The following is a 15605-nucleotide window of genomic DNA, read 5'->3' as shown; positions in this document are numbered from 1 at the left end:
ACCATGTAATTTTAAAATCTGTGTTTTTCTCAACACATGACAAAATAGTGAACTTAGAAAATATACACAAATTGTGAAATTGCACCTCTTTAAAATGCAGCTCAATTAAACCTAGCTCCAAGAATAATTTTCACCGACAGTTCTGAGATAAGCTGCATGTTATTCTTGGATGCGCTTGTAGGACCGGCTTTAAAACCGCATGACAAAAATATCATACACATTAAAAAAAACTGTATCACCAACGTAGCCTGGACAACATTTGCTAGTTAGATGAAGTCAGCTATCTCATCTTAGCATATTTATATGCATATTTATAATCATACGGTTCTTGGAGTGAGTGCATACACTCATGAAGTTTAGTAACTTCAGGTCACTGCAACAAGCCCAGGTACAGTTTACCGACGGATGGGTGCAGGACCTTGAAATGCACCGTGTAAAACGAAAGACCATCGTACGTATCATAAGTTTACCAGTCTCACAAATCGTCATCATAAATACACATTCATTAACCGTTTATTAATAGGACCTTTGAGCTCAACGGTAATTAATTAGTAGTGGAAATAATTTCTGGTAGCATCACAGAAATGTAGCAGTGACAATAATACTGTATGCTGTAATCGTACTGGACAATTAGTGATACAAAAAACCTGTTTTATCCTGTGAATAAAAGTATATGTTTTTGTCAATGTACCATAATAACAGAAGCGAAACGCAATATTGTGTCAGGACAATTCACTATTTATGCACAATAAATAAAGGAGCATAGCGCGACAATTTCTGTTCAGCGCCAGACTTACTTGTAACCTATATCACCAATTATGTTAAGAAAAATGACGTATTAACTACTAAAAAACACTGACCTTCGTGTAAATGCTTGGAGCAGACTAACCTGTGAGCTGGAGTGTTCTGGGACGTTATATTTGACCTTTGAATGGCTGCAATCCAGGCCATCCGTCGCGTCTTTGTTACTTTGGAAACATGGCTCGAACAATTTCTCTTCAACGACGTAATCCGATAACAACCGATCTCTTTACCCGTCGGCTTCCCGTGGCTGTCATGCGACCGGCTATTGCAGTTAATAATACAACGGCTTCTTGACATTTTTGTGTTTCTTTTTATCGCTGTGATTTCAATTGAAAGCCTGCGTGCGCTAGTACCTCTTGCCACGAGTTCCCAGAATCCTTTGCGGTTCTACCCGTGAATGACGTCACATTTTCAATCTCTATATAATATGCATGTTAAATTTTATATTTGGGGTAAAATATCAAGTCTTTTCAAGTAAACCGGTTCAAGTCCAATTCAAGTCCCAAGTCATTGGTGTAAAAGTCCAAGTCAAGTCACAAGTCTTAGAACATTTTTTCAAGTCAAGTCTAAAGTCATAAAATTAATGACTCGAGTCTGACTCGAGTCCAAGTCATGTGACTCGAGTCCACACCTCTGGTAAATGGCCTGTATTTATATAGCGCTTTACTAGTCCCTAAGAACCCCAAAGCACTTTACATATCCAGTCATCCACCCATTCACACACACATTCACACACTGGTGATGGCAAGCTACATTGTAGCCACAGCCACCCTGGGGCGCACTGACAGAGGCGATTATAAAATGTGTTTGTTGTATTTTGAGTGTTATAGTATTTCAAACAGATAGCGTTCTCTTTTGTTCTGTTTTCTTGTTGCTGTGGTGACCTTGGCCTCTCTCAGTGGATGGCGTCTGGAATGAGTGGTCCAGCTGGAGCTCCTGCTCTGCCTCCTGTTCTAATGGAACCATGCAGAGAACCAGGGAGTGTAATGGCCCCTCATATGGGGGTGCTGAGTGCAGAGGCGAGTGGCTGGAGACTGTCGACTGCTTCCTTGGAGAGTGTCCAGGTAAGAGAGCCAGATGCTAAGTTGAAGAAAGATAGTTACTTAACTCCACATTTACTACAAATTACACAGACCTTCAGATTACTAGCATTGCATTTTATAGTATTTCGTAATGACCTAAATTCAGAATATTTGATTTCCTTTTCTCACTTCTTTAATAAAATTTGGTTTTTTTTTATTGGAGAGCTTATTTTCAACTCCATGTTTTTATTATGAGGCTATACTAGGTTATCATTGTGACAGAAGAACAACAGCATGAGTGAAAGTAAAGATTGACAAGACAGCAGTGTGACCTGCTGTGATGTACAGTTTGGAGATGGTAGAACTAACAAAAATACATGAGGATAAGCTGGAAGTGGCAGAGTTGAAGATACCCAGATTTGTATTGGGAGTGATCCAGATGCACAGGGTTAGAGTGAGGACATCAGAGATACAGCTCAGGTTAAGTGCTTTTGAGACATAATTGGTGAAGCAAGGCTGAGATTGTTTGGACATGTGGAGAGAAGGGATAGTGTATATAAAAGATGTTGAATATGGAGCTCCCAGGCAAGAGGAAGACCACTGAGAAGATTCATGGATGTAGTGAAAGAGGACCTGCAGAGGGATTAGTGGGAAAGATGAGGATGCTAGGGACAGGGCGAGATGGAGGTGGACAATCCACCATGGCGATCTCTTTTTCAGCCAACTGTGCTGAATGAGATTTCATAAATATAAAAACAGAACATTGTGGTCCGCATAATGGTTAAATTCACTTCATTGATAGCAAATGTGTAAAATTTACATGTTCCTGTTGTATTTCATTATCATTATTCACTCATTCTCTTAGTGGATGGCAAGTGGCAGACCTGGTCCTTGTGGTCGGGTTGTTCTAAAACCTGCGGAGGGGGGAGTCAGCAGAGAAACCGGATTTGTTATGGGCCCTTTTTTGGAGGGCAGCCTTGTCCTGGAGAGCGGGAAGAGGTCCGCAGCTGTAACAAAAAGAGATGCCCAGGTCAGTGGGTGGGCGCAGTTTGCTCCACTACATCAAAGACTGAAAAGTGCACTACTTAGACAGTCTACCTCCTGGTTATGTGATTAATACAATTGCATGACACACTTTGATGTTTCTCTGGTAACAGAACCACATGAAATATGTGGAGAAGACAACTACTCTAATGTTGTGTGGAAGATGACTCCAGCTGGAGATACAGCAGCAGTACGCTGTCCTCCCAATGCCATGGGTGAGCTCTTCCTGCATGTAGAAAGATTACATTTGCATGTCCTGTAAAAGCATGATGTAACAAGGGCTCACCAAATAATTGAAGGTTAATCCTCATGTGTTTCCCCATACAGGGCTTATCCTTCGCCGCTGCACCCTGGATGAGGAGGGCATTGCCTACTGGGAGAATCCCACTTATATGAAGTGCATTTCTAATGACTATCGCAGTATACAGACTTTAGTGAGTCTAAATAACTTGCAAAAGATGCATATGAAGATATTGCAATGTTTTAGCTGTGTCTGGGTAAAAATGTATGACACATGGCATACATGTTAATTCTTTTTTTTCATTAAGTCTAAGTTACATTGAACTGTTATTATGCTGTGTTATCACTTTTGAAAAAAAGACATGGATACTGCTGCTGTGTTGACCACTAACTGTGAAAACTAACAGAAGCCACTTTCTCTTCTAGACTCGGGAGCATCTGTCCAAAGCGCAGCGTGGCCTTGTGGGAGATGGAGTATCAGAAGTAATGACAAAGCTGAGGGAAATATCCAGTGATGGAACCAGCTATAGTGGTGATTTGCTGGCCATTGTAGATGTGCTGAAGAACATGACAGAGATCTTCAGGAGGACATATTACAGCCCCAGCAATGAGGACACGAGGGTGAGCTGGTACACGGTTTTACCACTGTGCTGCAGCGTGTAATACAGTGTGAAAGTGTCTTCTTCCCTTACAGGTAATCTCTTAAGATCCAAAAGGTCACTGGCAACCCATGTAGGGTTAGAGCTAGGATTTTTGTCTTGTTGTCTAACTCTTTTGTGCCTCCTTCTCTAACACCAACCTGTCACGGCTCCTCCCTGAGCCTGGCTCTGCTGGAGGTTTCTTCCTGTTAAATGGGAGTTTTTCCTTCCCATTGTCGCCAAAGTGCTTGCTCATAAAGGGTCATATGACTTTTGTGTTTTTCTCTCTATGTATTGTAAGGGTCTACCTTACAATATAAAGCGCCTTGAGATGACTGTTGTTGTGATTTGGCGCTGTATAAATAAAATCGAATTGAATTGAATATTCCTTTTATAGAGTTTTTGCCCTTTTAGAATACCCAAATAAAAGTGTATTAAACAGAAAAAAAAACCTACAATGGCTACATATAATGCGAAACACTGGTTGGAAACTGTGGATTGAGCAGGTTGGTAATTACAAACAACCTCTTGGCTGGAGGATAGCCATGTCCCTGCAAAATGACTTGGGCAACTAAGGCAACCTTGTTTTCATGCAGGAGTATAAACAGAATAGAACCAGCAGAGTTAAGTCCACTAATCCAAAGAGACGTGGTTGCTTTCAGACTTGCATGCAGACTGACTGCAATACACTGGCAATCTGTCTATCTTTCTAAGTTAGACAGCAGTTATTTGCACACCATTTGAGTTACACCATGATGTTTTTTGGACACAGGTTACCTCCCACCCTGTGCAATCTCCCTGCGATTAAAATTTGTTGCCCAGTGGTTGATTGTGTTGATGATGGCTGCAACTACTTGAAATGAATGCAAAAAATAAAAAATAAATCTGAGCAATCACCGGCTAACGAGTCATAATACAAAAAATCCAGTCCTAACCTAGACCCTAGACAGGTCGCTGGTGGCCTGGTAGAGGTGAAAGACACAGGATGACAAATTTATACATGTTGATATTCAGTTGATGCCTTCTGCTCTCCAGCTGGGAAAGGCTGTGTTCCTATACCCACCTAACAATGTAAATTGACTGTTTCTTATATAGAACCTATGTTTTATACTACAAATGTATTGAATAAGAGGAATAAAAAAGATGGATGAATGGATATTCTATTTCAACGTGCAATCTAGGCTACAAAGTTCAGTTCAGTTCATTTTTATTTCAAACATATACATTCACCAATATTTCATAAAATCATTCCATGCAGTTGTTTGAAAAGGAGTAGGCAGAAGTATATACTTATTTAGCCCTACCCCCTCAGGTTTACATCCTCATCATCTAAATTTGAACAACAAAAACGTATACAATGCCTTCAACTTTGAACATAACATTACAAAAAATATTTTCTCATATTCAACTAAAACTATATTTAGATTTGCTAATTTACAGAAGAAAATAAAAATCACTTTGACTGCTGTCTTGGGTTAATTGCATTTTCTTCATTCTTACTTATTTAAAATTTCTTTTTTGAGTTTTATTTTAAACTGGTTAATATCACTACTGACCTTTTATTTCTTCTTTTAACTCATTCCAGAATTTAGCTCCTGCTATTGAAATAGACATCCTTTTCAATGTTGTTCTTACTCTTTGTTTTTTTTTATTCTGCTTCCCTCTAAAATTATACCTCCCTTCTCTTTCTAAGATTTCGATTGGGAGCATCCCTTTCCTTGCCTTATATATTATTTGCACTGTTTTAAACTTCACCAGATCCTGGAATTTTATAGTTTGTGTCTTAATAAAAAGCACACGTTAGTAAAAGTATATTGTAAAATATGCAGTTAAATTTTTTTGCTGTATTTACTTCTTACTGATGAAGTTGTAAATCCTATTTTGTCCTTTGTGAGATTTTAAAGATCCTCTAGTCTCTCCTTTTCTGAATAGCAACAAACTTATAATTTCTGGCTAAAAACTGTCCAAATATTTGTCCCTCAGATTCTGCTACATAACCAAGTTGGCAGCCACTAAGAAGGGTCTAGAAGGATTTCAAAAAACTGAATGCAAATCATTTTTTTCCTTTCCAGAACTTTGTGCAATCAGTCAGCAATCTGTTGATGGAAGAAAACAAGGAGAGATGGGAGGAAGCACAACTGGTTAGTATCAGCCTCTCTTTCTAAAATAGGACCTGTCCTTGTCTGTAATTGCAGCTCCTTTTGAACTTTGTGAGCAATAATAACTTCAACAATCAAGGAGAAATCCTGATGGCAGCAGAGATGACAAAGACACAGGTGGACAAACAGCCCACCTGTGTCTTTACAGACAGAGGAGAAGTGAAAGGGGAATGCGAGAATTGCTGAAAGACAGAAATAACTACAGATAATGACGCAAACACCCACTCATCCATCTGCTGCACTTATTCACTCTGTGCCTCCAACAAGCTGTCCAGCATCCGCCTGTTCTCAGGAATTTCAGCATGCAGACAGAGAAATAATGCTAAATAAAACAAGCTGCTCTACTCCAACTGCTTCAGATATCTTAAAATGGAAATGGCACACTCTGTGTTCCCCCAGCATGGTCTGAATACACGAAGGAGAGCGAGCATTAGCATTTCAACCACTTTACTTTACTATCGTTATTATCTTCAACATTGGGGAGTAGTGAATCACATCTGATTAAACTAAAAAAGATGCATTTTGCATTTTCATGCTGATAGTTCATTCATATTTGCACTTTTTAAAATAATTTTTGTGCCATTTAATACTACAAGCAATATGAGGTTCAGATTCTTTCATAATATTGAAGCCCCTCTTTGATCTAGGCTGTGGCGAAGGCACTCGCAAACGTTCAGAGACCTTTTGAGTTTGAACTGCTTTTGGCCTCTGACTAGCTTTACAGTAGCACAGCCATTTCTGTCAGCGGTGATTAACTCCAACCGTGGCAGCCCTGCTTAGAAATGTAAGGTTTCCTAACTTATTTTGCCATTTAAAAAAAATGTGATTTGATGTAATAGCAGATGTTGCATCACTGCAATGTATTTAATCAAAAAGTCAAGCTTTTAGCCTTGAGCCCTTTATCACAGCCATTTATTTCTCATCACCTGCATTCAGTAGAACCGTGTGCCGTCTTTTTCTTCAGTATTGAAAATAAGAACAAAGCTGCAGTGTATTTCCTGTCATCAAAAAGAAAAAATGGTGATGTACAAATTGTAAATGTTCATGTTGGTTATAGTAGTGTGGGCTATAAGACATTGTGACACTGAACTGAAACAGGACGCTATGGCAATACTTGTCTCAAATTCCAGATTTCCTATAAAAGGCCTTTTGTGTGTCAAGTGCTCGAACAGCATTTCAGAACATTTGCCTCAAATCCATAATCCTTTTTCTTTTATTCTGCTCTCATGTGTCTCTGTTTTCTCAGCTGGGGCCAAACATCAAAGAGCTTTTCCGTCTGGTGGAGGACTTTGTGGATGTCATTGGCCTGAGGATGAAAGACATTCAAGACATGTGTGAAGTCTCCGATAACCTAGGTCAGTCTTATCTCCATCTAGAAGATCTCCACACCTCTCCCTTTTTATCAAAGAAATTCTCCTATCACACCTATATTCTCTGAAGATAAATCTTCATAAATGCAATAGCAACCACTAAAAGTGAGGACACAGGATGGCAGCCTGATGGTTAAAGACATTTCCTTAGGGTTCAGTCGAAAAAAAAGCTCCATCAACCAATGGCTATATGCCCTGTCAGATTTTAGCCCATATCAGTTTTTGATAGAGGCCAATAAGTAACAGGAAACTGCAGAGATAAAAGACATATTTCAGAAAATAAAGAACATTACTATGCTTTTTTTCTTTTTTGAAAAAAATGTCAATAATTTTTGATGCATTTGATTTTTCTGGCTCCTGACTGACAAGAACAAGGAGAACCTTTTTCCTCTGATAAAAGACAAGACACGGTATTATTTCTGCAGCCTATCCCTGGAATACACCTTCAAGCAAAAAGTCAAGCAGACGTGCTCAAATCTATACCACAATCTTCTCTGATAAGACAATAGTGCTAACCAGCCTGCAATGAATTTATTTTAACTAGTCTTTGTTAAGGAACATACACTATACTGCATGTACAGTAGAGTACAAAGAAGGCAGCACACATTCAAGCTGACCTGGACATTTGCATTGTCACATTCAGTTCCTCCTGGTAATGTCTGCAAAAGTTCAGCTCTACAGTGCATGTGTGAAAACAGCTATAGATAGAACTAACAGAAAATGAAGTAGTACATTAGGAATAAATTGGTAGCTATAGCTGGTATCCCCAGTGGTAAAGCTTTTTAAATGTCAAATATTAATTCAATTCACAAGCTATTTTATTTAATTGGATAGCTATGTACCTCCAGTTTTCAGTGATTTAAAATTGCACTTTTGTAAAACTGGGCTTATTACTTTCACTCGGGGGTGAAGGTTGGTGTTGGAAACAAAACACGTGAGACAGAGATGTCCTAGCCTTGCATCTTATGAAGCTTTAGTCCATCCATTTGTTCTCTTTCACTTATTCAATTCACAGTTTGCTGGAGCCTATCCCGCTACCATAGGCTGAAAGGTGGGGCACACCCTGGACAGGTTGCCAGTTTGTCACAAGGCCAACACAGAGACTTGACAACCGCTCACACCTACAGTGTCAATTTAGAATCACCAATAGAGCAAATGGTACAAGCGCACGCAGGCTTTCACAAGAAAACAGTCACACAGCGATAAAAGGAAACACAAAAAATGGCAAGAAGCTGTTGTATTATTAACCGCAATAGCCGGTCGCATGACAGCCACGGGAAGCCAGCTGTTTGGTTTTTTTTATCAAATTCTGTCGTGGAAGAGAAATTGTTCGAGCCATGTTTCCAAAGTAACAAAGAGGCGACGGATGGCCTGGATTGCAGCCATTCGAAGACCAAATAACGTCCCAGAACACTCCAGCTCACACGTTAGTCTGCTCCAAGCATTTCCACAAAGGTAAGTCTTCTCTTGTAGTTATTACGTAATTTATCATAACACAATTGGCGCCGGTGTGTGTGGCTTGCCGTCTGTCTCTGTCAATTTGTTTTTGTTTGTTTTGTTTTTTACAATTTGTGCCACCCAAATCAACTCGCGACTGGTATATGAACGCTAAAAACTTTTGGATCTTTAATATTTTCTGACAAATCAGCAAGGACAAACAACAGGGTATCCCCTATCCCTGGCTGATGTTCCTGATGTTCCTTCTTACCTGCTACGCGGAGCACTTCCTCCTGCTCCAACACATCGTCGCAGACGCCGCGGTAAACGTGCCGGTCGGCTAGTGAAGCTTAAAGCTTACCTTACTTTTTCTCTAGCAGCTGCTCCAGTGGATTATAGTCTATTCCATCGCATCCCAAGGCATCTCCTGGATCATGTTGCTCCTTGTCTGGTTCCTGTCGTATGCTCGAGTGGACGTGAGCCTGCTCGCCGGTGTTTTTCATGTCTTGGGCGTTGTGGAATAAACTTTGTGAATTTGCGCCCATTAAGTTGGGCTTCACAGACAACTTCCGCCCAGACTCCAGCTCCAACGAGGATGGGTTTTAATAAATGCCGGGTCCATAGCAAGTAAAACATTTGTCTTAAATGATTTATTTTCTTCAAATGGATTGGATCTCCTTTTTGTGACTGAGACATGGATGAAAATGGGTGAGTCTAGCTTCATTTCTGAAATATTGCCCTCCGACTGCTCATTTTTAAATGCTCCAAGGATATCAGGTAGAGGAGGAGGAATATTGACAGTTTTTAAAAATAACTTTAATTGCAAACAACTCCATGTACCGGTTCCCCCTCCAGTTTTGAACTTTTGATAATTGAACTGGGACATTTCAACCGGTTGGGTGTGCAGTAATCTACCAACCACCGAAGTTTAACAAAGACTTTTTGAATGACTTTTCATGTTTCTTGGCTGACATTGTGCCTAAATATGATCGGATTTTAATAGTTGGTGATTTTAATATTCATGTCTGTTGCTCTGATGGACTGCTTGCTCAGGAGTTTTTAAATCTTATTCAATCTTTTAACTTTGTGCAGTTTGTACAAGGCCCTACACACCAGCAGGGGCACACTCTTGACCTGGTGTTATCGTGCGGTTTATCTGTTTTTAATTTGGAAATTGGGGATTCCGTGTTTTCTGATCACAAACCTGTTTTATTTGACATTTCTCTTGTGCATGAGTTTAAAGCTCGTGCTCCACCCAGGTGCTGTCGAATATTTAATTCTTCCACTGTTGCTCTCTTCTACGGAAGCGTAGAGCTGCCACCCAGGCAAAAGGAAAATAGAAGTATATCACGTTATAATGTGAAAAGTTTATTGTTCTAACAATATACTTTTCACGTTTGAACAACATAACATCACGTTATTACAATATACATAATTATCACGTTCGTACAATATAATTATCATATTGTACGAACGTAATCATATATTGTACAAATGTAAAAAAAAGGTACCATTAGAATAACATTTTTTATTGTAAGAATGTAAAACGCGTTGCGTTCGGGAACCCAAATCCATGGTAGATGTGGAGAGCTCACGCTCTTCAGAACTGGCACTTAACTTTCAATGCCCTGCTTTCAACATAGACACAAACACTGATAGCCCACTTCTGAGATTTCTTCGGAATCGTGGTGTACCTGAGGACTGTCTCTTATGAATGCTACAAGAACGCGTAAGTGCTCTCTCAAGGGGGAAATTTGTAAAACTCGCTTTTTACGAAGTTACAGCATCTAAAAATGTGACATATTGCTAAGTTAGCAACCACAGCGCTTTTCGCTTCTCTCGCTTTGACTGCGTGAGGACGTAACGGTAGGCTGCATTGGTGTGGCTCTATATGGAATCGAGAATGTAAAACAAATTAACCCACTGTATAACCCTGGGTCGTTGTTATGACCACGGTTATTAATTGTTACTAATTAACCCTATGCAGATTCCAGGTTTCTTAAATATATCACTATATTATGTGATGCACAATGTTTCCTTGTTTATATAAAACAAATGAATTAAACTGTGCTTATATTGATATTTGGCTTCAATTTAAAAAAACAATGAGTTAAACCCTTTGTGCACTGTGCAACTGAAAGATACGTGAATACTAATTTACTTTTTCAAAAGTGGGCATTGTATATACTGTAATATTTCTATTAATGACATGTTAGAGAATCTGATTAATGTTGCTGGCATAAAGAGAGGAAAAGAATAAATGCTAAATATCGATGGCTGCCACTAAAATAATAATAGACAATTATCAAAACACATGTGAAATTTACATACATTTCTTTAGTGAGGTACCTCATGTGGTGTGGCAGCAGGTATACCTTGTACTTCTGTATACTAATAAATATCTCTGTTATTACAGATTGATCCCACAGTGATTGATTTCATGGAAGACAAGACCCTGTCTGGTTACATCCCAACATATGGTGATCGGATAGCTGCCAGACAGTTCTGCTTGGAAAACAGTGGTGCAAGTACTAAGGAATCAAGAAAAAACTCATTGCTTGAAAAATTGAAGGAAAAGATGGGAATCAATGAAAATGAGAAGAAACCTGATCATGAGGAGGCATTTGTTTCTAAGAGAAAAAGAACATATGCAAAAAACAACAAATGGGCTGAGAAAAAGACTCGAAAAATTGAGTTAGGGTGGATCCATGAAGGTAAGCAAGTGAGAAAGCGCAGAGGAGGAGGAACAAGGACCTTTGATGTGCCCAAAGACTCCAAAAAAGCTGACATATTACAGTATGCTAAAGATCTTTTCTTTCCAAGTGGAAAAAGCAATTTTGGAAGATGGGAGGTGTTCAGTCATGACCAGTGTTGGGTAAGTTACTTTAAAATAGTAACTTAGTTACATTACTAGTTACTTCTCTCAAAAGTAACTCAGTTACTTCAAGTTACTCGTTACTTTCAAAGTAACTAGTTACTAGGGAAAGTAACTTTGGTTTTACTCAGAATTCTCTTGTTAATGTGTTGCTTCCATAACTTTGCCAGTCTTCTAGCTTGCTTACTTGCCACAAGTGCACTGTGCCACCTACCAATAGATAGGAAAAGATAATGTGTATATTTCCACGAGAGAAATCCCACGCCTGGACCGTCATTGACTGCTGCCATGATTCTAGCCTACGCCACAGCGTCATGTGCACCTTTTACATCCAACACAAAAACTGCAGTCGTGGTGCTTTGATTGTACTCAGAACTCGGAAATTCTGCCTTCTGAATAGGAAGATGTAGGTAACACCAGACTGCAGATGAGCTGCATACAGGGCTGGACTGGGAAAAAAAAAATCGTCCCGGGCATTTTGACTAGAGACCGCCCACCATTATAGGAAAAATCATAAAGCCTTTGAATGAAAACAAACGCTGTTGTGACAGTGATGTTCACTGTTTTGATGGTATATATGCATCAATCTATCAATCGTTTGTTGTAAGACTCAGATAATTATTTTTTAAAAGCTAGACATTTTAAATGAGAATAAGAAAGAAAAGTATTTCCTTGTGCCCCCCTCTCCCTGTTAATGCCCTACATGCCCCCCTGGCAACACTTTGCTAGACCCGCCCCTGCACAGTTACCAGCTGTCAGCTACCTAAAAAAGGATCCTGGGGTTATTTGTCTCTCAGAAACAGTTCATAACTTCCCTTCAACTCATTCATGTCAGCTAAAAGGTAAACCTGTTTCTCCATCACAGCTCTGATGATCCAGTAAGGACATCTCCTGGTTTCATCTTCATGTTTCCCTCTCACCAGATATACAAACCGACATCATGACCAGCAGCTTTTTTGCAGCTGTGGCTCCAGCAAACATCAGCTGATACTAGAAATTAATATTAAATAAATTCTAACAACAGCTGATCAAGCTTAAAAGTGCTGCTGTTGTTTAGCGCGACATCCGCTGGTTCCTCTTAAGGCGCAAAGTGGGCGATAAACAAACAAGAGAGCCGATCAGCTGATCATTGATCAGGTTTCATGATTGAAGTAGAAACGGGAGAGGGAGGGGGGAGAATGAAAGAAGAAGAGGCAGCTGTGCAGCGTAAACACAGAATAACTCCAGCTTTGTGTCTTTTTCATTGTAGCTGAATTACGGGACAAACTGTTCCCTTTCACCTCAATAAGAAACGCGTAATATTTTCTCTGAATACCAGACGGGACGGTTGGCAACTCTAATAACTTATGAACAAAATAAAGTTCAACTTCATTAACTTCATAGCACCACCCAGCTGTATAGAAACTCCGTCATGCTAGCTAGCACGCAGTACAGAAAAAGTCAGAATAACGAAAATAAACTCCACCTAAACTTGGTTTATATCTGACCCAGATAGACTGCAGGTCATAACTTCTTACCTGAAGTTCAGTTCACCTGATACTTGGACCGGCGGCCGCCTCGGGTCTCTTTTCCTTCTGCGTCCCTTTTCCTTCATCCACCTGCTGGCCTCCACCACTTGCTAATGTTACTGAATCTGTGGAAGCTCCGTGATAGCCACCACACGAAGTAACGAGTAACGAGCCTATCTAAATCCCAGTAACGACTAACGCGTTCCTGATTTTGGCATAATAACTAGTTACCGTGCTCGTTACCACAATAATAACGTAGTTACTGTAACGCGTTACTTAATAACGCCTTAGTCCCAACACTGGTCATGACATATTAGACTATCAGGAAGAGGCTGTATTTGGTGGAGATGTCAGAGTTGGAGAACTCTACTCAGCACTTAAAATGGGAATGTTGAGATTTTACTTGTGCACAAGAAGATTTTCCAATGATGAAGATGATGAAGAAGTTTATGATAGAGGGAAAACACATGTAAACAATGTTACACAACTGACTGACTCACATCAAGGAGATGAAGAAGCTTCTCACACTGTTGTGGTCTCATCATCAGAATCTAGGAATGCTGATGAAGATGTATTATTAGACACATCTGAGGTAATGATTGGACCCTCCCTTGGAGAGCCTCTGTCTTGTCAACTTGATGACACTGTAATAGATGAACCATTCCTGCAGTTTGAGGAAGATGATCTGGTCATCACATCCATTACACTTCCTCCAACAAACACAGCAGTCAGTAGTCCAGATACATCTATAAGCAATGAAGCAATAAGCTCTGCAGGATCATATGATTGTCTGCGTTACCATCAAACTTCACAGGGTTACTATTCTGGAGGAGATGATCAGCCAGTTCAAAGATCCAGCACTCCTCATACAACCTCTAAAATACACCTACATTGATGAAAAAGGAGCTGATGCAGACGGTGTATCAAGAGATGTGTATGCTGCATTTTGGTCAGAGTTTGTGGACAACACAGCTTAAGGAGAGGAGTTCAGAGTGCCATCACTGTTTCCTAAATGGCAGGAAGAAGAGTGGAAATCCATGGGTAGAATTTTACTGAAGGGATTTCAAGACCATGGATATTTCCCTTGTCGCCTTGCTCCTGTTTTCACAGTGGCACTCATCTTCGGTGAGAATCAAGTATCAGATGATCTGCTGTTTGAAAGTCTTCTCTTTTACCTAAGTCAATCAGATAGAGATCAGATAAAAAGGGCACTAAAAGAAGATCTTTCAGATGAAGACAGGGATGAAGTGCTGGATCTCATGGATCGCCTGGATGTATCAGTGCTTCCAACCAAAGAGAACTTAAAAGGCCTTCTGAAAGTCGCACACAAACAATTAATCCAAAAACCAGCATATGCCGCAGAGAAAATGTCCTTAGTTGCAAGCCACTTCCTAAAAGCTTTTCAAAGCCCACAAGATGTCCTACTAATGTATGAAGATAAAAAGCCAACAACGAGAAAGCTTTTGAAGTTGCTTACTGTCTCTCCCACCACTCAAGCAGAGAAGCAGAGCTTCAGATTTCTGCACCAGTACATCAGAGGACTTGAAGATACAGGGCTCAGAAGGATGTTCAGGTTTCTTACTGGGTCAGATGTCATCTGTGTTGACAAGGTTGAGGTACTGTTCACGCCTGTGGATGGACTGGCACGACGACCTGTGGCACACACACGCGGCCCTCTTCTGGAACTACCATGGACATACACGTCCTACCCAGAACTACGAAATGAACTGGACAATGTTTTGGCTGCTAAAAGCTCTTATGAGTTCAGCATAGCTTGATTAAAGTCCATCATGTTTAAACCAAAGAATAAAAGGTTTGCACTAACAATGACGGGCCATGAAGCTATAAAGTTTGTTAAACCCACAAACAGGAAACACATCATTGTATAAAAAAAGAAAGAGCTTAAATTTCAGGGAAGTGTTTTATTAGTAACCCCCCCCCCCCCCCCCCAAAAAAAAACCAAAAAAAAAACCAAACATTCTTTTTTTCATATTTGAATTTATTTTCAAAAATTGTGGATAACATCAATTTGTTTCCACCATGAAATATGTAGATTTCAGTTTAAATTTTCATACTTAACATTTAAACTAGTAAAACTTTTAACTAATTATGTTTAATAAGTTCATATGGTTAGCAGCAAGAGGTGAACTATGCTTATTATTAGTTCTTATCATGTGTCAAGGTCGTTTCCACAGGTCTGTGGTACAGTTTTGTTGGATACAAGATGTCTGCTAGAGGGGATGTTTTGTTTAGTAATAATTCAAAAGATTTAATATTAATTATTTTCAAGTATCTTTTTTTTACCTTTCCACCAGTCATTTGTTTAGAACATATTTTAAGGGAATAACTTTGGAAGGCAATGTGTTTGATGCAATAGTTGACTGGAATAAAAGACACAGAAAATTGGCACACAAGTTAAGTTTTGTAGTGTTTATCAAGAGTCTGTGTTTTCTTTTCCTTGAACACAAATAAAAGGGAGGCTAACATCTAACAGTGTTTGTTAATTAT

At 39.6% G+C, this 15605-nt stretch overlaps 1 protein-coding gene and 1 pseudogene across 10 annotated transcripts in view; both read left to right on the top strand.

Annotated features, from left to right (window-relative positions):
• The window catches only part of adgrb1a (adhesion G protein-coupled receptor B1a), a 210769-nt gene that overhangs the window by 103376 nt on the left and 91788 nt on the right, over positions 1-15605 (top strand). For all 10 annotated transcript variants that reach the window (XM_086310179.1, XM_086310171.1, XM_086310173.1 and 7 more), the window contains 7 exons: positions 1704-1868; positions 2692-2856; positions 2984-3085; positions 3198-3304; positions 3537-3731; positions 5821-5889; positions 7154-7262. In XM_086310179.1, coding sequence (XP_086166305.1) covers positions 1704-1868; positions 2692-2856; positions 2984-3085; positions 3198-3304; positions 3537-3731; positions 5821-5889; positions 7154-7262 — 912 coding nt within the window. The remainder of the gene's footprint in view (positions 1-1703; positions 1869-2691; positions 2857-2983; positions 3086-3197; positions 3305-3536; positions 3732-5820; positions 5890-7153; positions 7263-15605) is intronic.
• LOC147318293 (uncharacterized) lies at positions 10429-14875 on the top strand (annotated as a pseudogene).

The sequence above is a fragment of the Aulonocara sp. 'chitande type north' Nkhata Bay genome, linkage group LG11 (genome assembly GCF_057382095.1).
Source record: "Aulonocara sp. 'chitande type north' Nkhata Bay isolate Kocher_YH1m ecotype deep benthic linkage group LG11, A_spYH_male_GT1.1, whole genome shotgun sequence".
Classification (NCBI taxonomy): domain Eukaryota; kingdom Metazoa; phylum Chordata; class Actinopteri; order Cichliformes; family Cichlidae; genus Aulonocara; species Aulonocara sp. 'chitande type north' Nkhata Bay.
This window is presented reverse-complemented; position numbering and strand designations above follow the sequence as displayed.